Source organism: Triticum aestivum, chromosome 6D (genome assembly GCF_018294505.1).
Source record: "Triticum aestivum cultivar Chinese Spring chromosome 6D, IWGSC CS RefSeq v2.1, whole genome shotgun sequence".
In the NCBI taxonomy this organism is placed as follows: domain Eukaryota; kingdom Viridiplantae; phylum Streptophyta; class Magnoliopsida; order Poales; family Poaceae; genus Triticum; species Triticum aestivum.
The window spans coordinates 111,619,736-111,643,244 of NC_057811.1; the positions used below are offsets into that span (position 1 = coordinate 111,619,736).

General features: G+C 42.6%; 1 protein-coding gene and 1 pseudogene across 3 annotated transcripts in view; one reads left to right on the forward strand and one right to left on the reverse strand.

Annotated features, from left to right (window-relative positions):
* Positions 1–8,835, forward strand: part of LOC123143952 (BEACH domain-containing protein B) — a 28,464-nt gene extending 19,629 nt beyond the window's left edge. For 2 of the 3 annotated variants that reach the window (XM_044562943.1, XM_044562945.1), the window contains 15 exons: positions 1,760–2,215; positions 2,296–2,506; positions 2,672–2,893; positions 2,980–3,453; positions 3,541–3,843; positions 3,948–4,400; positions 4,478–4,524; positions 4,627–4,720; positions 5,062–5,268; positions 5,458–5,583; positions 5,674–6,045; positions 6,140–6,371; positions 6,926–7,666; positions 7,797–7,881; positions 8,420–8,835. In XM_044562943.1, coding sequence (XP_044418878.1) covers positions 1,760–2,215; positions 2,296–2,506; positions 2,672–2,893; positions 2,980–3,453; positions 3,541–3,843; positions 3,948–4,400; positions 4,478–4,524; positions 4,627–4,720; positions 5,062–5,268; positions 5,458–5,583; positions 5,674–6,045; positions 6,140–6,371; positions 6,926–7,620 — 3,892 coding nt within the window. In that variant the 3' untranslated portion in view covers positions 7,621–7,666; positions 7,797–7,881; positions 8,420–8,835. The remainder of the gene's footprint in view (positions 1–1,759; positions 2,216–2,295; positions 2,507–2,671; positions 2,894–2,979; positions 3,454–3,540; positions 3,844–3,947; positions 4,401–4,477; positions 4,525–4,626; positions 4,721–5,061; positions 5,269–5,457; positions 5,584–5,673; positions 6,046–6,139; positions 6,372–6,925; positions 7,667–7,796; positions 7,882–8,419) is intronic. The other variant, XM_044562944.1, reaches the window with a different exon arrangement.
* Positions 8,836–11,232: 2,397 nt separating this feature from the next.
* On the reverse strand, positions 11,233–12,223 carry LOC123142516 (NAC domain-containing protein 75-like; annotated as a pseudogene).
* Positions 12,224–23,509: the final 11,286 nt, after the last annotated feature.

A 23,509-nucleotide genomic window follows, 5' to 3' on the forward strand; every position in this document is an offset into this window, starting at 1 on the left:
GTCCCATAATATAAACGCGTATTATGGGACGGAGGGAGTACCATACAAAGCTCGTACCTCATGATGTGTACCATCAATAGGATCCTGACTATTGTAGAGGAGGGGGGGGGGGGGGTGGGGGGGGTGGGGTGGCTTTGGCTAAAACAGGTTTTGAGCCAATTGAGGAAAATAGGTTTTGCACAAATCAGGATGTAGATGCAATCCTTAGGGTATTCCCTTATTGAGCAATGTGGTGAGCAAGCAATCAGTATGGTGAGCAAGCAATCAGTATTCCTCTAAGAAAAGTAAACGCACAAGTATAAGATCAAGAGAAGAAAACCACAGATGGGGTGGCTTTGGCTAAAACAGGTTTTGAGCCAATTGAGGAAATAAGGTTTTGCACAAATCAGGATGTAGATGCAATCCTTAGGGTGAGCAAGCAATCAGTATTTCTCTAAGAAAAGTAAACGCACAAGTATAAGATCAAGAGGAGAAAACCACAGATGGCCTCGATGAATGTATAGAGCTTTAGATGCAAACCACGGAATCAACATATATTAGCAAGGGATGATAAATGCATTGTAACCCTTATTGAGCAATGTGGTATTTGATAGGTATCAAGCTACTAGGCAACACTAAAAGTAAGCTTAGCAACCTGGTCTTCAACCTAACGACAAAGATCACGCATTGCTACAAAAATGCCCTCAGTCTTTATTTTTAACTTTGCCTTGAGACACTTTACTCAAATCCGGGATTATTTCTCCTTCATTAATCACAATGAAAATGTTCATACAATAGGATTGTTTAATCATCAAAACTAATTTATGAGATTAGATATGCTTTCGCAATGCAACCATATGGAAAAATATCTCTAATAGGTAATGACGTAATGTGCTGCACATGTTAAAGATCAAAAGGTGCTGAAAATATCCACTACTTGTACTGAATTGCACACTGGAGGCCATCATGTATTCCTGTGCAGAACCTTATCCTGATGTCGTGAGTGCCTGATGTGTCACATCATGGTTCTTTTTTTACAGCTCATTTAATCATTTATATTTTACTCAGTTTAGTAGAGATTGTTTCACAATCACCACACACAGGCAGGACACAGAGACAAGCTTAGAGAAGAACAAAGATCTGTTTGGTTCATTGGGGGAACATGCTATAATAAAGCATGATTGGGATTTTGCTGCTTAAGTTGCTGATATTACCATTTCTTCTTATATGCCTGTTAGAGATATATAGTTGTGTTATAGTAGAACTCTTTGTATTTCCTGTTGTATGTCCGTTTCCTACTCTTTCTTATACATGTATTTGTATATTATGGGCCTAAGGCCACGGAGTAGAACAAGTTGCTTCCCTCGTATGATAGAATAAGGTTTCCAAACCTTTTTTTTCCTCCACATGTCTGGCTGCTGACAAGGTTGCTGCTCTGTATTTTATATTTCCTTTTTGTATGTACATTTCCTACTCTATCCCATGCATTTGTATATATTTGATCCTTGGGCCATGGGAATGGAACAAGTTGCTTCCCTCATGACAATGTTAAGTGGCATACCTTAGGATTAGTGACTGCTGCTGCATTACAAGTTACATTTTTGTGGTATCTGGTAGTTAGGCAATTCAGTATCGGTAATTTGACACCGAACTTCCTCTAGTAACTCTTGTTCCCATTTCTGTTCACTTGCTTACCTTCTGTTTGATGATATGTAAGAGTAGAACTTCTGATAAATTTATATTTACCATCTGTAAATATGTTCATTTTGCACTTTTGCAGTCTTCCTTGGAGTAGCAACATATTTACTGATGGTGAAAAACTGAGCGATGACTGGTGGAGCTTTTATGACAAAATCTGGACTCTTGTTTGGAACTTGAATGGCAAGGGACAAAGCAGATTGACACCAAAGGGTTCAAGTGCCTCTGTTCCATCTATTGGGCAAAGGGCACGTGGGTTGGTAGAATCGCTAAATATCCCGGCTGCAGAAATGGCTGCTGTAGTTGTAACTGGAGGCATTGGTACGGCATTAAGTGCAAAGACGAACAAAATTACTGACAAAGCCATGATGCTACGAGGAGAAAGGTTCCCAAGAATCATCTTCCACCTTGTAATTATGTATCTCTGCAAAGCTGGCTTAGAAAATGCATCCAAGTGTGTCCAGCAATTTATAACAATGCTTCCTAATCTTATTTCCGAAGAAGATCAATGCAAAAACAGCCTGCATTTCATAATTTGGTATGGCTATCACCCTTAAGACCCATGGGAATATCCCCTTGATTATCGTGGCTGTTCTAGTAAATTCCTTTTTGCTGCAGGTCTTTACTAAGGGTTAGATCCCACTACGGGGAACTTGATGATGGTGCACGTTTCCATGTTATTTCACATTTGATTCTTGAGACTGTCATATATGGAAAGTCCATGCTAGCCACTAGCATCTTGGGCAAAGATGATTCTGCTGAAGCAAATAGCAATAAAGAGTCCGGCTTCATTCTTAATCTTGTACAGAAGGATCGTGTTCTTGCTGCGGTTTGTCTCTCTTCATTTTTAGTTTAATTCAAAAGTATTGTGCTTTGGCATGAAAAAATTAGATGCGTTACATTGTCACTCCCATTTTTTTTTCTTTTTACCATGCTCTTATGATTTTTTTTCCAAACACCACCAGCAAGAAATAAACAGTTTGTTACTTGCCAGGCTTCTGATGAAGTAAAATACATGAAGGACGCAAAGGCTGATCGCCTGAGGCAACTCCAGGACCTAAATTCTAAACTTGACGAGCGCTTGATTGAAGATATAGAACAACTCCAAAGCTTGGAAGATGATATACAGTTTGCAAAGACTGCCGCAATTTCTGGGGATGACAATAGGAAAGCAGCTTTCAAGCTTGCATTTGATGAGGATCAGCAAATTGTTGCAGTAAGTTGTGGTCACAGTAAATTTTACCAAATATTTCAATGTTTAGTAGTTTGAATTGCATATAAAACTGACATGTTTTATATCAGGATAAATGGATACATATTTTCCGCGCTTTGAGTGACGAAAGAGGACCATGGTCTGCTAGTCCCTTTCCAAATAATTTGGTGACATACTGGAAACATGACAAGACAGAGGATAAATGGCGGCGGCGAATGAAGCTGAAGCGTAATTATAAGTTTGATGAACGCATTTGTCAACCACTGTCCACCAAATCTACTAATGAAAATACCGCCCCGTCTGTTGATCCTTTCGTTAGTGCCAAGATTCCAGAAAAAATGAAGCGCTTCCTTCTGAAAGGAGTGCGTGGAATCACAGGGGATGTTGGTTCTGAATCATGCGAGGATAACAATGATACAAGTGAGCCTTCCCAAAATAAACCATCAGAGAATCAGGTGTCAAGTGATGCTGCAAATTCTGCAGACTCTTCAGATTATCCTACTAGTAGTGTGCAAAATAGGAAAGAACAATCATCTACTGGTGGAGATAATGATTATGCTGAGGTAAACAGGCTTCATTATATGCGTTTAACATTTTGGCGGATTTATTGTTGTATCCTCAGACCCTTGGTTTTCCTTTCCAATTCCCAGGTGCTATCTTCTGTTCACTGTGTTCTTGTTACACCAAAAAGAAAACTAGCTGGACAATTTACTATCACTCGAAATGCCCTGCATTTTTCTTTTGAGTTTTTGGTCGAAGGCACAGGGGGCTCATCTGTTTTCAACAAGTTTCAAGATAATAAAGAATCAGATGCCAAGAGTGAGCTGGGAAGTGTGGAAAAGCTGAAGGGTAAATCTGATGTAGGACGAGGCAATGAGGCTGGATCTGGTGATGCTCTGATGAAAAGTCAGTCTAGCAAGATAAAACACCATAGAAGGTGGAAAATAACCAGGGTATGTTGTCCCTCCCTCCTCCCCCCCCTTCCCCGCCCTCTCTCATTGTGTCTGCATTCGTGCATGTGTGTCAAAAATCTGACTCCACTTTTCTTTGTTGACAGATAAGAGCAGTTTACTGGACACGTTACCTACTACAATATACTGCAACGGAGATATTTTTTGATGATGCAAATGCACCTATATTTCTTAATTTTTCCTCCCAAAATGATGCTAAAAATGTTGGGTCTCTTTTAGTTTCCTTGAGGAATGATGCTTTGTTCCCCAAAGGAAGTACAAAAGACAAAAATAGTGTAATTTCGTTTGTTGACAGAAAAGTTGCCCTTGAAATGGCTGAGAGTGCCAGGGAGAGTTGGAGAAAAAGGGAGATCAGCAACTTTGAGTATCTAATGATTCTGAATACTCTTTCTGGACGATCTTACAACGATTTAACTCAATACCCTATATTTCCTTGGATATTGGCTGACTATTCATCAGAAAAACTTGATTTCAACAAGTCATCTACTTTCAGGGACCTGTCAAAGCCAGTTGGTGCATTGGATGCAAAACGCTTTAAGGTATTTCCCGTAGCTATGGGGTATGGCGTACTGTCTCTCCCAGTTATCATCTCTGATAAATAATAAACAATGTGCAGGTTTTCGAAGATAGATATCTTAATTTCTGTGATCCTGATATACCAAGGTTTGACCTAAATATTTTTGAATTGCATTCCTAAACTTTTCTTGTGTCCCAAGTTTTCTCTAGACGCTCATTGCATCAAAATTGTGTATTTTCCTCCTGCAGCTTTTATTATGGATCGCACTACTCTAGCATGGGAATTGTTCTTTACTACCTTCTAAGGCTCGAGCCTTTTACTGCTCTGCACCGCAATCTTCAGGTACTTTATCTGAGTAATTCTGTACTAGCTTGAATATTAGTCTCTTACTCCCTGCGATCCATAATAAGTGCTGCAGTTTTATACAAGGTTGAACTAACCTTTGTTCAAACCTGTGACACTTATTTTGGATCGGAGGGAGTCCTAAATAAGTGAATTTGTTTAGGATGTGTATATATTCTTTCATGGCATATCTTTTCACTGAACAGCGGAGGGAGTACTAAATAAGTGAATTTGTTTAGGATGTGTATATATTCTTTCATGGCATATCTTTTCACTGAACAGCAAATAGTACTATAGCTAATTAGCTAATACTACATTACTTTATATGTTTATTTATGCAGGGTGGTAAATTTGACCATGCAGACCGTCTCTTTCAGAGCATTGAAAGCACATATAGGAACTGCCTATCAAATACAAGTGATGTCAAGGAGCTTACACCTGAATTCTTTTACATGCCTGAGTTTCTTGAAAATTTGAATTCATATCACTTTGGGGTAAAGCAGGACGGTGAACCTTTAGGCCATGTAGGTCTCCCTCCATGGGCAAAGGTAATGATTGATAATTTCTGCAGTTTTTTAGATTAACTTTGTGCGAATGTACTCATATGACCAATCTAAATATTTGAAAGAGTTACCAATCTAAATGTTTGGAAGAGTTATTATTGGTTAAAGGTACAAAATATTTAGTGCACACGAGGGCAGAAGAATTCATGATCAAAGGAAATATGTCTTGTGCAGGGTTCACCAGAAGAATTCATTCATATCAATCGTGAGGCCCTTGAAAGTGAATATGTAAGCTCTAATCTTCATCACTGGATTGACCTCATATTTGGTTATAAGCAGCGTGGCAAGCCTGCCGTTGAGGTACATGATTTATCACCCTTTTGCAGCATACTTGAGTTAGTAGATCACACAATTTGACTTTACTAATCAAATACCAATTATCTGGAGCAGGCAGCAAATATATTCTACTATTTGACATATGAGGGTGCTGTTGATTTGGAAAACATGGATGATATGTTGCAGAAGTCTGCTATCGAAGACCAGATTGCAAATTTTGGACAGACACCCATTCAAATTTTTCGGAAGAAACACCCAAGAAGAGGACCTCCTATACCAATTGCGCACCCACTATATTTTGCTCCACAGTCGATAACAGTGACTTCTGTTGTTCCTAGTGCAATCAGCTCTTCATCATCTGTATTGTTCATTGGCTTGTTGGATTCAAACATTGTCTTGATGGGCGAGGAGCTCATACTGTCAGTAAAACTTTGGCTAACAACGCAATTACAGTCTGGTGGAAACTTCACATTTTCTGGATCACTGGTCTCTTCCTGATGAAAACTATATCTAATAGGGTAAAATTATTAGTCCATAAGTGTATGTACTTTTATTTATTATGTATGTTCTTTTCTTGTAGGAGCCTTTCTTTGGAATTGGTTCTGATGTTATTTCTCCCCGAAAAGTTGCCACTTCCTTGGCTGAAAATGTTGAGTTCGGAAGACAATGCCTGGCAGCTGTCCAAATTCATGGTGACAATTATTTAATTTTATGTGGTAATTGGGAGAACAGTTTCCAGATTATTTCCCTTAGTGATGGAAGAATTGTGCAGAGCATCCGACAGCATAAAGATGTTGTCAGCTGTGTTGCAGGTAGTTAATCCTTTCTGATGTGTATGGTATTACATTTACTCTTTAAGATCCAGCATTAAGCAATTATAGTTGAATAAACTGCAATAATATACTCCCTCCGTTCCTAAATATAAGTCTTTTACAGATTCCAATGTGGACTACATACGGAGCAAAATGAGTGAATCTACACTTTAAACTCTGTCTATATACATCCGTATGTAGTTCATATTGAAATCTCTAAAAAGACTTATATTTAGGAACTGAGGGAGTATAATGGAATCTAACTTGCTTGCTTCCATTAATTAATTTGATTAGTTGTAGTCTTAATTAATTTGGTCAAACATGGTGTAATTCTATCAAATACTCCCTACGTCCCAGAATAAGTGTCGTTGATTTAATACAACTTTTTACTAAATCAGCTACACTTATTTTGGGACGGAGGGAGTATTACTTGAGTTCTGAGCCATCTTGACCTGAGGGAGAGATCAGTTAGTGCTAGCAACTAAGCAGACCTCATAGATGCTTTCTTCCATTCAATTTTGCCTTAACATCTTGGGAGCACACTTTTTGTGCAGTTTCATCTGATGGAAGTGTAATTGCAACTGGAAGTTATGACACGACTATTATGATTTGGCATGCATTCCGAGGAAGATCAAATGACAAAAGATCAAAGAATGCAAGTAATGACCTATCAACTAAGGACCATGTTATCATCGAAAACCCTTCTCACATCTTGTGTGGTCATGATGATATTATCACATGCTTATTTGTTAGTAAGGAACTTGATATTGTTATCAGTGGATCAAAGGATGGAACTTGTATATTTCATACGTTGCGTGAGGGGACTTATGTTCGATCCATTCGACATCCATCAGGTGCTGGCCTGTCAAAGCTGGTGGCATCACAGCATGGTAGGATAGTATTTTATTCTGACAGTGATCTCTCCTTGCATATGTATTCCATAAATGGAAAACATATCGCTTCATCAGAATCCAATGGCCGCCTGAATTGCATGGAACTAAGTTGTTGTGGAGAGTTTATGGTATGTGCTGGTGATCATGGACAAATTGTTCTGCGGTCTATGGATTCTCTCGGAGTTGTTTGGAGGTATGATGGATCTGGGAAGACAATAACTTCTTTAGCTGTGACTCCCGAGGAGTGCTTTTTGGCTGGAACCAAGGATGGCAGCTTGATTGTATTTTCAATAGAAAACCCATTACTTCGCAAAGGCGGCATACAACGAAACAAAGTAAAATCTTCTGTAGGTTAGTGGTGTGTGATTAAGCAGCGCTCCTTGCTGCAAGTTCTGAACAAAGGTGAGTCAGTGGCCACAGTCAATGCCGCTTGTCATGTCATTGTTTTCTTGTTTATACCTTTTTTTATCACTCCATCCTTAATGTCTTTGTGCTGATGCCTTGGACCATTTTGTTTGTTCTCATCTCCAAGCTTGCAGAATGCTCAAATTGCGTAGTCAATCTGCCCTTCGGGATCTTTCCAGGGGAGGAGATTGTTGTGATGCTCGTCAATGGGGGTATTTTACTGTACCTAGTCATTTATGCTTCTCATTGTACCTACAATATTCACTGTAGTTGGACACGCTACTAGGTTTTTACTTATCATAGGATTGATGGAAGAGGAATACTCCCTCCGTTTCTAAATATAAGCCTTTTTAGAGATTTCAATACGGATTACATACAGATGTATATAGACATATTTTAGAGTGTAGATTCACTCATTTTGCTCCGTATGTAGTCCATATTGAAATATCTAAAAAGCCTTATATTTAGGAATGGAGGGATTAGATTTTGTTTTAGTTAGCCTGCATACCTTTCTAGGTTTCCAGTTGCATGCATTGGCTAATAATTAAACATTCTAGTGCACTTTCTGTGTTCTTCAGGATATTTTTAGGGTAGGATGCTACTTACTTTGACCTGTCCATGCTTCAAGGAAGAAGACTATTTTTAAATTGTAGTTGGCCTACTGTTATGTTTTTTCTCTGGTTTTACAAATTGCATGCCTACCGTATTTTTTTTCCAGGAATATTGATGTTTCTATTTTGAACTCTGCAGGTCACCGGCAGTAAATGTAAAAGAGAACAGTTTGTTGCTCTTCTGTACATACAGCTTTAGATTGAGGAGTTAGGATTCTACAGGATGCCTGAGCTGATCAAGGTCCACAAGCAGATAATTCTTCTAACTGCAAAATGGATACGTGGTAACTAATACCACAGTAGTTTCTCCTTTTGATTTTCGAGATGAGCTCGGATACCGTGGTGCTGGACTGCTAGTTGCATAGCTAGTGCATGCGAGTGTAACATAATCTCGTGCGGTGTTCTTACAAGTTAGGGCGAGCAACTTCCTCTCCCAATAGAATTTATCTGTATGTATTAGATGCCAGTATCCTGTAGTTACGAAATCATACATTGTACATGAAGCTCATCTTCTGAGTGGGAAAGTAAGCGGCACGTGGTTGTGCCATTAGTCTCTTGAGACCCAGAAACCTTTTTTTTTATCAACTTCGGGGCTAGCTCTTCTTTTTAATGATTTTTTTTTAGAACAAGAGTAATGGCCACGATTACTCTAGGGGTGGATTACATTCAGATTTGAGCCGAGAACGCATGCACTCTGGCACACGCGAGGTACAGGCGACCCAGCTACGTCCGGAGGCCGAGCCGTTCACCCCAAAGCGCGGGCGGCCAAGTGCTCGACGCAAAACCCTTTGAAGGCCACGCCAGCTGAGAATGTTCTCTCCCCAAGCGTTGGGTATCGTCGCGGGTATAACTTTTACTAAATGACCTCTGGGCCGCCTTATATTGCCCATTGACCCCCCCCCCCCACCCCCCCCCCCAGGTATAGGCGACCAAGCTATGTTCGGAGGCCGAGTCGTTCACCCCAAAGCGCGGGCGGCCAAGCGCTCGGCGCAAAACCCTTCGAAGGCCACGCCAGCTGAGAATGTTCTCCTCCAAGTGTTGGGTATCGTCGCGGGTATAACTTTTACTAAATGACCTCTGGGCCGCCTTATATTGCCCATTGACACCCCCCCCCCCCTAGGTACAGGCGACCAAGCTACGTCCGGAGGCCGAGCCGTTCACCCCAAAGCGCGGGCGGCCAAGCGCTCGGCGCAAAACCCTTCGAAGGCCACGCCAGCTGAGAATGTTCTCCTCCAAGCGTTGGGTATCGTTGCGGGTATAACTTTTACTAAATGACCTCTGGGCCGCCTTATATTGCCCATTGAACCCCCCCTCCCCCTCCCAAAAAAACTTATTTCGTCGTCTGACACCACCACCCCCATTCGCGCCGGACCTCAAGGTGTCACACTTGCACGTCGCCGAGGCGCCGTTGACCGACGACGGCCATCGGCCGCTAGCATGGCAGACGTCAAACGCGCCTGGCCCGAAGGCGTCGCCGCTTCTCTCACTTGCAGGCAGACGTCAAACACTTGCATGGAGACGCGCCTGTCAAGTACGTCGTGTAACCACAATTGGAGAAACGCCTATCAATATGGCGTGCACATGGTAACGGTGGTCACGTGTTTTTGTGTTGCGTGTATCCAACCACAGGTGAGACGCCTAGGCGTCAGGCGTGTTCCGTCGTTATACCGCCCATGCGTTTGTCGCTTTTGACTGCCATGTAAAATGAAAATATCACCGCTGCGTCTTTAGGGCGGTCGGTCTGGGAAACCCGCTGATGTGAAAGGGCATGGATTGGGGAAAACAAAAGATTTAGATCGATCTTCGCTGCTGCAGACCTCCATCTTCATCCGTTCCCTTCATCCTTTCCGCCACCTCCTCCATCTTCATCCTTTCCGCCCCCTCCTCTTGCTTGCCCCCCATTCCTTGTACCGGTTTCCATGGGTGCCCATGATATCACGGTGTCAGAGGTGAGGCGCCTCAGAGAGGAGCTCGTGGCCAAGGATGCGCAGCTCCTTGCCAAGGATGTGGAGCTCCGTCAGCTCCGAGAGGAGAAGAGTGACTTGCTCCTCCGTCATGAGCGTCAGCTGACGGAGCTTCATGAGCGTCAGGAGTCAAAGACTAAGATGCTTGTGGCGTTGTCGACGTTGTTGCAGGAAGCGGCAGCTGCGCTGGTGCGCGAGCGCTCCGATCGTGAGGATCTCCAGGGTCGCCTGGACCGCTTGCTGGATCATGTCACCACGCAGGTGGTGAGGCTTCACGGCACATATCGTCGTGCAACCACGACCATGCCGGCCGTCGAGCTAAACCCGTTCGGTCACCCCATCGACTTCCATGAGCTCCGGCTTCCTGACCTGGTCTCCTTCTTCAGTTATCTCCCCAAGGAGGTGAACCGTCCCCGTGCGGCGGTGGGTGAGGCGCTGGACAAGGAGGGGGTTCGTGATGCCGTTGCCGTTGGCGGTCGAATCCTGTGCGGACTTCATCACCGCATTCCATTCGTGTCATTCGACGAGCTGGCTCCCCTGGACCGGGAGCAGGCTCTGCGGGCAGTGGCTCCCAGCCACTCCAACCCTTGCGAGCAAGAACATCATCGGTATCTAAACCCGCCAAAAGGTGTGGCGTAGTAAATCCTACATCCGCAGCTGCTTAAACCCTCCCACCCAGAACATCCGCGGTTTTGAAGCATGCCAAACTGTGTGACGTGACCCGCTCAAATACATAAGCTTACTGCTAATGAGTAAATTGCACAAGACATGCTGCACAACCATAAATTGATACATCAGGACACAAGCAGCAAATTGAGTACCCTAAACCCATCCATTCAATCATGCATGAAGACGTTACTTCGTTCGTACTACAGACCATACCAAAAGATCGCGCCACACTAATGTTAAGCAAACCGAAAACCTTCGTTCGTACAACATGTAACATCACAAAAGGTCCAGAGCATAAGCAAGCACACTCCCTTAGAGCCTAACGCACTGTCCTTGACTTTGTCCTTTTCTCCGTCTTGTAGAAGATCTTGCAGGCGTCCAGCACTCCCGTCTTCTCTTCGGGTTGCTCTCCGAGGTGGTATTGGTGCATGACCCAGTTGGTGTTGTACCTGGTGTCGCCGTACCTGGTATGAAGCACCAACACCTTCTTCCAGCCTGCGTACCGGCCGTTGACCTTAATCCCCAAACTTCTGCCAGTCTTGTGCCACGTAGTTCCTTCCAGGCACTCACTCTGTATCATCCGACGCTTCCTCGATCCCTTGATGTACGCATTGGAGGGACGGTAGAAGAAATGTTTGCTCACACCGTCCATTCTCAAACTTGGTAAATTTACAATCAAAGGCAGCTCATCTCATCGGCAGAATTGACATGCCCGTGAAGGAGGACCGCATCACCTGGGAGCTTGTCGGGATGGGTCGAGCATACGCCCTCATTCAAGGTGGGGATGAAGTGATGAATAAGAGGGTGAGATCCGACGCCGTCGTCATCACACATGGCCTGGAGATGCTACATGATTTCACGGTCTGAGGGATCGAACCTGAACCCGGCCGGCAGCAACGACCACAGCGTTTCCAGGTTCAAAAAAGCCACACGGGACAACAATCCTCATCAGTACATCCAATGATACAACATTTGAAGTAAGTTATTCCATCTAACAACGTCCACAAGAAAGCAGATCTGCGTGGGTGGAATACTTACAAAATCAAATCAGCCGCGGTAGTAGCCTCATTCACTGCATCCATAAGCACCATGTCGCCTAGGAATACGGGGTGGGGGGGGGGGGGGGGGGGGGGGGGGGGGGACGAAAGCGGGTGGAGGTGCCAAGGGTGCCTGCTGTTATGTTAGACCATCCAACGTCTCGGAAAAAGGCTGACATTTCCATGACCTTGACACACCAAATCAAAAGGCGAGTACGGTGGGTATATTTATGCGTTTCCCCTACCTCCAGCCCACATCTCCCCACTGTCCATGGCATCCTCCTCTCAGTTGATTCCTACCATATCCGTATGGCACGTCCGCGAAAGCACGTCCGCGAAAGCCAGCCGGTACACTTGCCTCAGCCAGCACCGTCTTGAACTCCTCCCACCTCCTCCGACGAATCTCAATGCACCGCAGAAACTACATCCCCTCCCACAGACACCTTGGCAGCCCCTACTCCAAGGAGACCCAGGACAAAAAGGAGGTACCGCCGCGTCAAGTATTGCCTATCCGTGCACGAAGCGGCGTCAGTTCTTGCTTCCATGAGGGACCGGGCGATGCTAGAGGCAGAGATGATCCAGGCACAAGACGATCAGCTGAGACACCTGGCCGATGAGGTCAGGCGCCTGTCAGCATGCATCGTCGAGCTCTGCCGTCACCAGGAGGAGGGTCTGGAACTGCGTCGTGTGCGTCCAAGAGGCTGCGCACGTAGCAGACGAGGCCGAGTTCAACGCTAAGCACCGTATATCGGCGTGCACTCCCGGTGTCCGAGACTCCAGCGGCCCCAACGTGGATGCGATAATGCCGGTTACGATGAAGACGTACACGCGCCGAAGGCATCGATGAGCTCGTCCAACACTCCTTGATATCTTTTCTGTTAGTGCTACCTGTCCGACCTCAGCACCGTAGTCCTAGTAAGCTTTTGGTCGTAATTCGTTTCTTTTCTGTACGTAGTTCTCTTATGCATGTTTCTTCAGTTCCGAACCACTAATTTGCAATCGTAAACACACCAAATGTTCTCTCTGCGATAAATTTGTCGTGCTGTCCAAAGTTAACTGTACTTTTCAGCTAACTGAAATTCTCCGGGTGTTCTAACACAACTGAATTTATTATCCTGTACAACGTTAACTGAATTTGTGAGTTAACTGAAGTATGCACACGTTTCTAAAATAAACTGTATCGTTAACTGAATTTGTTATCCTGTCCAACCTTAACTGAATTTTAGAAAGTGGTGTGACATAACCGAATTTATTATGCTGTCCAACGTTGAATGAATTTGTCAGTTAACTGAAGTATGTACGGGTGTCTAAAATAAACTCTATCCTTAACTGAATTTATGATCCTGTCCAACCTTAACTGAATTTCTCCACGTGTTGTAACATAACTGATTTTAATATGCTCTCCAAGTTGACTGAATTAGTCAGTTAACTGAAGTATGCACGGGTGTCTAAAATAAAGTCTGTCCTTAACTGAATTTCTCCAAGTGTTGTAACGTTACTGAATTTCTCCAAGTGTCTTACTGAATTGTTCAAACCTAACTGAATTTGTTATCCTGTGAAACGTTAACTGAACCACACATTTTCCAGTTTTCTTAATTTGTGACCTTACTGACTTTCTTTTGTAAAGTAAACTTATTTTTTTAGCTCACTGAAGTTTTTGTGGAGTTCAAATTGAGGTGGATCGTTGCAGTTTACTAATTTGAACTGCTATCCATGTTAACTCAATTTGTTCTACAAACATAACCGATTTTTTGAGTAATCTCAAATATGCATGGGAGTACAAATTTAGGGGAATCATTGCATTTTACGTAAAGGGTTTTTTATTTCTGTGCCCCTGGTTCCTTAGCTCTACTCATTCTTCCCCACTCTGTTAACTTTTGCTCATTTTTCCCCACTCCCTTGCCCAAAACCCTCAGAACAGGTTACAATGGACGTTGCCGTCGGGTCAATGCCTTTGACCGTTAACTCTGACGAGTGGGGCCGCATAGGGCCGAGTACACCTTTGACCGTTACCCGTATAGTTGTTTCGTATGCTGACCGCACATGTATTCGTATACATGGGCGCATGCAACGGACCGCAGTCGTGGGGTAGCACGTGTCCATGGGATATGCCTGAAATGTCCCATCGTATAAAGAGGGGCAACCACCTCCATTGCCCCTACCATTTTCCCCCAAATCCCCTCCCTGCCGCATCGTCTTCCTCTCCCCCACCGCATCTCTTCCTCACCTTCATCGCCTTCACCCGGAGATGGCCGAAGCCCGTGGTGACGCCGGCGCAGCGGCCAGAGATGTGGTCGAGCTGCAGGGCGCGGTGACCGCGGATGTCGGTGGTGTCCACGGTGGTGCGGGGAAACTCGCAATCGCTGCAGATGTGGAGAAGTAGGTGGCGGGCTCCGCCTCAGCGCTGCAGAAGGTGACGGCGTCGAGCGGCGCAGTCAATCCCGATACCCCCCATGCGCAGCCTGGCGAGGAGCAGGAGGTATTTGCACTTGCTTTGCTTTAGGATATTAGCTTGTAGAGTTAGTTGGATTGGTTAGATTGTGGATTCATACCGTAGTTCAGATGGTTAGAGTAGTTGGTTTGACGCATGGGCCGGGGGTTTCTGTATTGGGGGGATGGGGGTTTTTGTACTAGGGTTTGTCACAAAAATTCGTTGCAAAAATGCTAGATAGATCTGTTTATTAGATGTGCTTCAATGCTACACAGATGTATGCTTATTAGATTTGTTTTTAATGCTCACAGATTGGGGTTTTTAATGCTACATACATGTATGCTTATTAGATTGGGAGATTGGGTCCCTATTAGTTGTTTTTGAATGCTACTCAGATTGGGGTTTTGAATGTCATATGCCCAAATGGAATCCATTGATTAAGAAGTTATTTGATACATTAGTTGATACGTCTCCAACGTATCTCCTTTTCCAAACACTTTTGCCCTTGTTTTGGACTCTAACTTGCATGTTTTGAATGGACCCGGACTGACGTTGTTTTCAGTAGAATTGCCATGGTGTTATTTTTGTGCAGAAATAAAAGTTCTCGGAATGAACTGAAACTTCACGGAGAATATTTTTGGAATAAATAAAAAATACTGGCGAAAGAATCAGCATCAGGAGGCCCACACCCTGTCCACAAGGGTGCGGGGCGCGCACCCCTGCCTCGTGGGCCCCCTGGGACTCCACCGACCTCAACCGCGACTCCATATATTCACTTTCGGGGAGAAAAAATCATAGAGAAGGATTCATCGCATTTTACGATACAGAGCCACCGCCAAGCCCTAATCTTCCCCGGGAGGGCTGATCTGGAGTCCGTTCGGGGCTCCGGAGAGGAGAATCCGTCGCCATCGTCATCATCAACCATCCTCCGTCACCAATTTCATGATGCTCACCGTCGTGCGTGAGTAATTCCATCGTAGGCTTGCTGGACGGTGATGGGTTGGATGAGATTTACCATGTAATCGAGTTAGTTTTGTTAGGGTTTGATCCCTAGTATCCATTATGTTCTGAGATTGATGTTGCTATGACTTTGCTATGCTTAATGCTTGTCACTAGGGCCCGAGTACCATGATTTCAGATCTGAACCTATTATGTTTTCATGAATATATGTGAGTTCTTGATCCTATCTTGCAAGTCAATAGTCACCTACTATGTGTTATGATCCGGCAACCCCGAAGTGACAATAATCGAGACCACTCCCGGTGATGACCGTAGTTTGAGGAGTTCATGTATTCACTAAGTGTTAATGCTTTGGTACGGTACTCTATTAAAAGGAGGCCTTAATATCCCTTAGTTTCCAATAGGACCCCGCTACCACGGGAGGGTAGGACAAAAGATGTCATGCAAGTTCTTTTCCATAAGCACGTATGACTATATTCGGAATACATGCCTACATTACATTGATGAACTGGAGCTAGTTCTGTGTCACCCTATGTTATAACTGTTGCATGAGGAATCGCATTCGACATAATTATCCATCATTGTTCCATTGCCTACGAGCTTTTCACATATTGATCTTTGCTTAGTTAGTTTTTCGTTGCCACTGTTACGGTTGCTACAAGAACTGCTACTGTTACTTTTGCCACCGTTACCGTTACTTCCATACTACTTTGCTGCAGATATTAAGTCTTTCAGGTGTGGTTGAATTGACAACTCAACTGCTAATACTTGAGAATATTCTTTGGCTCCCCTTGTGCCGAATCAATAAATTTGGGTTGAATAGTCTACCCTCGAAAACTGTTGCGATCCCCTATACTTGTGGGTTATCAAGACTATTTTCTGGCGCTGTTGCCGGGGAGCATAGCTCTATTCTTTGAGTCACTTGGGATTTATATCTGTTGATCACTATGAGGAACTTGAAAGATGAAAGAACAAAGATTTTTCCCTCAACTACGAGGGGAGGTAAAAATCTGCCATCTAGCTCTGCACTTGATTCACCTTCTGTTATGAGTAAATTTGCGACACCTACACCTGTTATTGATTCTGATATGTCGCATGTTATTGATGATGCCACTTCTGCTATGTATGATGCTTATGATGAAACTACTTCTATGATTGATAATACTGTGCCATTACGTGAATTTCTTGATGAACAACTCGCTAGGGTTAGAGAGAATGAAAATATTGAAACAGATAATATTGATGAAAGTGATGATGAAGATTCTCCCCCTAGATATGAATTGCCTGATGTGCCTGAGGGTTATGTTATGGATGAAGAAACTGCTAGAGACCTTTCTGCTTGCAAAGATAGATATGATCTTAAGAAACTGTTAGCTAAGCTGAAAGAAAAGTCTTTGAATGCTAGAACTAAATATGACCCTGCTTTTGCCACTTCACCTATCTGTATTTCTGATAAGGATTATGATTTCTCTATCGATCCTGAGTTAATTACTTTGGTTGAATCTGATCCTTTTTATGGCTATGAATCTGAAACTGTTGTGGCACATCTTACTAAATTGAATGATATAGCCACCCTGTTCACTCATGAGGAAAAAATTCGTTACTACTATATCCTTAAGTTATTTGCGTTCTCATTAAAGGGTGATGCTAAAACATGGTTTAATTCTCTTGCTCCTGGTTGTGTGCGTAGTCCCCAGGATATGATTTATTACTTCTCTGCTAAATATTTCCCCGCTCATAAGAAACAAGCTGCCTTAAGGGAAATATATAATTTTGTGCAAATTGAAGAAGAGAGTCTCCCACAAGCTTGGGGGAGGCTTCTCCGATTACTTAATGCTTTGCCTGATCATCCTCTCAAGAAAAATGAAATACTTGATATCTTTTATAATGGACTAACCGATGCTTCCAGAGACCACCTGGATAGTTGTGCTGGTTGTGTTTTCAGGGAAAGAACTGTTGAGCAAGCTGAATTGCTATTGAATAATATATTGAGTAATGATAATGATTGGACACTTCCTGAACCAACTCCTAAGCCAACTCCGAAGAAAAGGGGTATTCTATTTCTCAGTCCTGAAGATATGCAAGAGGCAAAGAAATCTATGAAAGAAAAGGGTATTAAAGCTGAAGATGTTAAGAATTTACCACCTATTGAAGAAATACATGGTCTTAATAACCCGACACAGGTAGTAAAGGTAAATTCTCTCTATAGATTTCATGAAGGTGATATTCCTCGTAATAAGTCTGCTAGCCAATGCTTGGATGAGTTTGATAATTTTATTGTTAAACAAGAAAACTTCAATGCTTATGTTGGTAGACAATTGAAACGTAATGCTTATATGGTTGAACACTTGAGTGATTATATGTCTAGAGTTAAAGGTGACCTTAAACTTATTAGTAAACATGCTTCTATGGTTACCACTCAGGTAGAACAAGTGCTTAAAGCTCAAGATGATTTGCTCAATGAATTAAATAATAAGAATAATGATAATGTTGTTAGAGTTATGACTAGAGGGGGTAGAATGACTCAGGAACCTTTGTATCCTGAGGGCCACCCTAAGAGAGTTGAGCAAGATTCTCAGAAAACTAATGTTGACACACCTAGTCCTTCTAAGAATAAGAAAAATAAAAATGATAGGACTTTGCATGCTTCTAGTGAACCTGTTGTTGACACACCTGAGAATCCCAATGATATTTCTATTTCTGATGCTGAAACACAATCTGGTAATGAACATGAACCTAGTGATAATGTTAATGATGATGTTCATGTTGATGCTCAACGTAGCAATAACAATGATGTAGAGATTGAACCTACTGTTGATCTTGATAACCCACAATCAAAGAATCAACGTTATGATAAGAGAGACTTCATTGCTAGGAAGCACGGTAAAGAAAGAGAACCATTGGTTCAGAAACCCATGCCATTTCCTCCTAAACCATCCAAGAAAAAGGATGATGAGGATTTTGAGCGCTTTGCTGAAATGATTAGACCTATCTTTTTGCGTATGCGTTTGACTGATATGCTTAAAATGAATCCTTATGCTAAGTATATGAAAGATATTGTAACAAATAAAAGAAAGATACCGGAAGCTGAAATCTCCACCATGCTTGCCAATTATACTTTTAAAGGTGGAATACCTAAGAAACTAGGAGATCCAGGAGTACCAACTATACCATGCTCCATTAAAAGAAACTATGTTAAAACTGCTTTATGTGATCTTGGAGCCGGTGTTAGTGTTATGCCTCTCTCTTTATATCGTAGACTTGATTTGAATAAGTTGACACCTACTGAAATATCTTTGCAAATGGCCGATAAATCAACTGCTATACCTGTCGGTATTTGTGAGGATGTGCCTGTTGTGGTTGCAAACGTTACTATTTTAACGGACTTTGTTATTCTTGATATTCCCGAGGACGATAGTATGTCTATTATCCTTGGTAGACCCTTTTTGAATACTGCAGGGGCTGTTATTGATTGCAACAAAGGCAATGCCACTTTTCATGTTAATGGTAATGAGCATACGGTACACTTTACGAGGAAACAACCTCAAGTCCACAATATCAATTCTATTGGAAAATTTTCAACGATTACTATTGGAGGTTTTGAATTTTCTCTTCCTACTGTCAAGAAGAAATATGTTATTCTTATTTTTGGGGACATACATATCCCCTTTGAGGTAACCTAGTGTTATTCGAAAATTCTCCGGTTTCATGCTATTCGGAAAGAGTTTGTTAACAAGACTTGATCAACCTTGTTAGTGGATTCCTTTTGATGAGCACGAGATGGATGAAGTTAGAAAGCACAACTCTCTGTACCCTCCTTTTACTTTCTGTTATTTAGATTAAATAAAGAAAAAAAATAGTATTTTCTGTCTGTTTTCTGAATTATCCTTGCAATAAAAATACCCCAAAAATAAAAGTTCTCCAAACGTCCTGAAAATGAAATATGATTTTTTGTAGAATATTTAAGAATTTCTGGCACTGAGAACACACCAGGGAGGCCCACCATTTGGCCACGAGGGCACAGAGCGTGCCCACCCCCCTGCCTCATGGGCCCCACGTGGACCCCCTCCACTTATTCCAGCACCCACTCACTTCGTCTTCCTCCAGAAAAAATCCTCCCATAGCTCAAACCCGTGTTCTAGCTCATCTTGCTGCCATTTTCGATCTCTTTGCTCAAAGCTCCATTCACAAAACTGTTTGGGGGAGATTGTTCTTCGGTATGCGACTCCTCCAATGGTCCAATTAGTTTTTGTTCTAGTGCTTTATTTATTGCAAATTTTTGCTGCTAAGGTGACCCTATTCTTGAGCTTGCATTTCAAATTTATATGGTCCAAAGTAGTTTTAATGCATGATATAGCCTCTAGACACTTGTGGGAGTAGTTGCTATCAATCTTGTTGAGTTTGGTTCACTTTTATTTTGAGTCACTAAAATTTCAGAAATTTTCAGAGAAAGAAAACTGCATAGGAAAATGTACCAAGGTGGTTCCTCAAGGAAGCAAGGACCAAGGCTCGCGATACGTGAGCCGGACGATGAACCACCGAGGGAAGCTCAAGTGCGGCCTTGTGAATGGCCGTCAGAGGAGTTTATGGCCTAGGCAGGCATCAAGGATGAATTTGACGCGTATGTGCGTAATGCTGATCTTGAGGACTTCGTGTCAGATAAGTGCCTACAGTACCACTACCTAACTGATTCCTTTGTGAGGAGGTTTAAATTTACATCCTCGCGCAATTCTCACACGGTTTTATTTGATCTTTATGATAAATCATATACCATGGACTTAGAAGATTTTAATACTGCTTGTAAACTCCCGCAGTGGGTCAATGTTAGTGAACCTCGCAAATCTGAATATAAAGACTTTCTTGCTAGTATCACTGTGGGGGAATATAGAGAAATCACAGAAGCTACCATAGTGAGCATTCATTTCCCTTCCATACACTATTTCTCTCTCTTTATAGGTAGATGCATTAACGGTAAAGATGAGGCTGGTCACATGTGCGTTCTAGATCTTTGTGTCCTCAAGAGTGCGGTATTAGGCAATAAACAATATAACTTGGGGGCCATTGTGGCACGAAGGTTGCATCTTAACGGTATAAGTGGAGATTTTTTGGGTGGAATTTATGCAATTCGTGTAGCTAATTATCTTGGTGTACCCATACATGGAAATGATATGGAGTTACCTCCTGCTTATCTAGATTATAGTGCTATGGTTCGCCATCAGTTTCTTGAGAGGAATGAACAGTTCCTCCAGTACCGACTAATCTTTGACAGACAGCGCACTATCCATGTTGCCCTCCCTGCTCCTACTTTCTTTAACTTTCAGGCAAAAAGGAGATATGTTATAACCAGGGAGGAGGCGAACGAGTACGAGAGGAGGACGGAGGCAGCTCGCCTCCAAGCTGCTACTATTCAAGTAGTAGCTGCTGCATCTTAGTACGACCCCAGCTACGACTTTGGATATCCACCAGGCGAGCAGTGGCCATGGACCAACTTAGGCCAAAAGCCTAAGCTTGGGGGAGTACATATTTCTCACCGACACTACATTCATGTTCACACACTCATGGCAGTTGTCGGTGCTCATACTTTTTCATTGTACTATCCATGCTAGTTTATTTTCTTTTCTAAGCCTTCTTCTTGTGTGTCTGAAAAACCTTAAGAAAAACCCAAAAAAATTAGTTGTAGCTTTTAGCTAGTTTACTTTCCATGCCTGTAGTAGTAGTAATTAAAAGAAAACCCAAAAAGATTTCTCGTTCTTCTTTTGCTTGTTGGGAGCTTTCCCGTGTAAATAGTTTTATTTCTTTTCTTTTCTTTGGGGGTCGAGAGGAGAAGACCATGATGAAAATGTTGAGTGGCTCTCATATGCATTATTGTTGATTTAACCAAGAGCCCATATTACCTTGTCTTCTCCCTTGTATTAAATGCTTGCAGATTCCAGCTTAGTCCAATGCACGTGCACTATTATTATTATCCACACCGTTCGGTCGTGCGAGTGAAAGGCAATAATGACGATATATGATGGACTGATTGAGATGAGAGAAGCTGGTATGAACTCGACCTATCTTGTTTTTGTAAATATGATTAGTTCATCGTTCCTGATTCAGCCTATTATGAATGAAACATGTTTGCAATGACAATTAGAGATTATAGTTGCTCATGCCATGCTTAATTTGCTAGGAGTTTATAATGGTTTACCTTGCGTGCCAACATGCTATTAAAATGGTTGTGATGTGGTATGATAGGGTGGTATCCTCCTTTGAACGATTCGAGTGGCTTGACTTGGCACATGTTCACGCATGTAGTTGAAACAAAATCAACATAGCCTCCACGATATTTATGTTCATGGTGATTTATATCCTACTCATGCTTGCACTCATTGTTGATTAATCTTAATGCATGTTCATGACTGTTGTCGCTCTCTAGTTGGTCGCTTCCCAGTCTCTTTCTAGCCTTCACTTGTACTAAGCGGGAATACTGCTTGTGCATCCACTTCCATAAACCCCAAAGTTATTCCATATGAGTCCACCATACCTTCCTATATGCGGTATTTACCTGCCGTTCCAAGTAAATTTGTATGTGCCAAACTCTAAACCTTCAAATGAAATTCTGTTTTGTATGCTCGAATAGCTCATGTATCAACTAGGGCTGTCTATATCTTCCATGCTAGGTGGGTTATTCTCACGATGAGTGGACTCCGCTCATCACTCACGAGAAAATGGCTGGTAACCTAGATGCCCAGTCCCATGCTCAAATCAAAATAATTGCAAACCAAACTCCCCCAGGATTGTTGTTAGTTGGAGGCACCCGTTGTTTTGGACAAGCCATGGATTGATGTTTGTTGGTGGTGGGGGAGTATAAACTTTACCATTCTGTTTGGGAACCGCCTATAATGTGTGTAGCATGGAAGATATCGAGATCTCTTGGTTGTTATGTTGACAATGAAACTATGCCACCCAAAATATTATTTATCTCTATTTCAAAACTCGAGCTCTAGCACCTCTGCAAATCCCTGCTTCCCTCTGCGAAGGGCCTATCTATTTACTTTTATGTTGAGTCATCATTCTCTTATTAAAAAGCACTAGTTGGAGAGCACCGCTGTCATTTGCATGCATTGCTATTAATTTACATTGAGTATGACTGTGACTGGATCTCTTTTACCATGAATTACAATGTCTAGTCAGTCCTTGATCTTCAGGGGTGCTCTGCATTTATGTTTTGCAGTCTCAGAAAGGGCTAGCGAGATACCATCTTGTTATATCATGTTATGGTTGTTTTGAGAAAGTGTTGTCATCCGAGATTTATTATTATTGCTCACTAGTTGGTTATGCCATTGATATGAGTAAACATGAGACCTAAATGTTATTGTGAATATGGTTAGTTCATAATCTTTGCTGAAAACTTGAATGCTGGCTTTACATATTTTCAACAACAAGATCAAACAGAGTTTGTAAAAGTTTTTCTTTATCACTTTCAGTTTGTCAACTGAATTGCTTGAGGACAAGCAAAGGTTTAAGCTTGGGGGAGTTGATACGTCTCAAACGTATCTACTTTTCCAAACACTTTTGCCCTTGTTTTGGACTCTAACTTGCATGATTTGAATGGAACTAACCCGGACTGATGCTATTTTCAGCAAAACTGCCATGGTGTTATTTTTGTGCAGAAATAAAAGTTCTCGGAATGACCTGAAACTTCATGGAGAATATTTTTGGAATAAATAAAAATACTGGCGAAAGAATCAACATCAGGGGGCCCACACCCTGTCCACGAGGGTGCAGGGCGCGCCCGCGCCCCCTGCCTCGTGGGCCCCCTGGGACTCCACCGACCTCAACCCCGACTCCATATATTCACTTTCGGGGAGAAAAAAATCATAGATAAGGATTCATCACGTTTTATGATACGGAGCCGCCGCCAAGCCCTAATCTTCCTCGGGAGGGCTGATCTGGAGTCCGTTCGGGGCTCCGGAGAGGGGAATCCATCGCCATCGTCATCATCAACCATCCTCCATCCCCAATTTCATGATGCTCACCGCCGTGCATGAGTAATTACATCGTAGGCTTGCTAGACGGTGATGGGTTGGATGAGATTTACCATGTAATCGAGTTAGTTTTGTTAGAGTTTGATCCCTGATATCGATTATGTTCTAAGATTGATGTTGTTATGACTTTGCTATGCT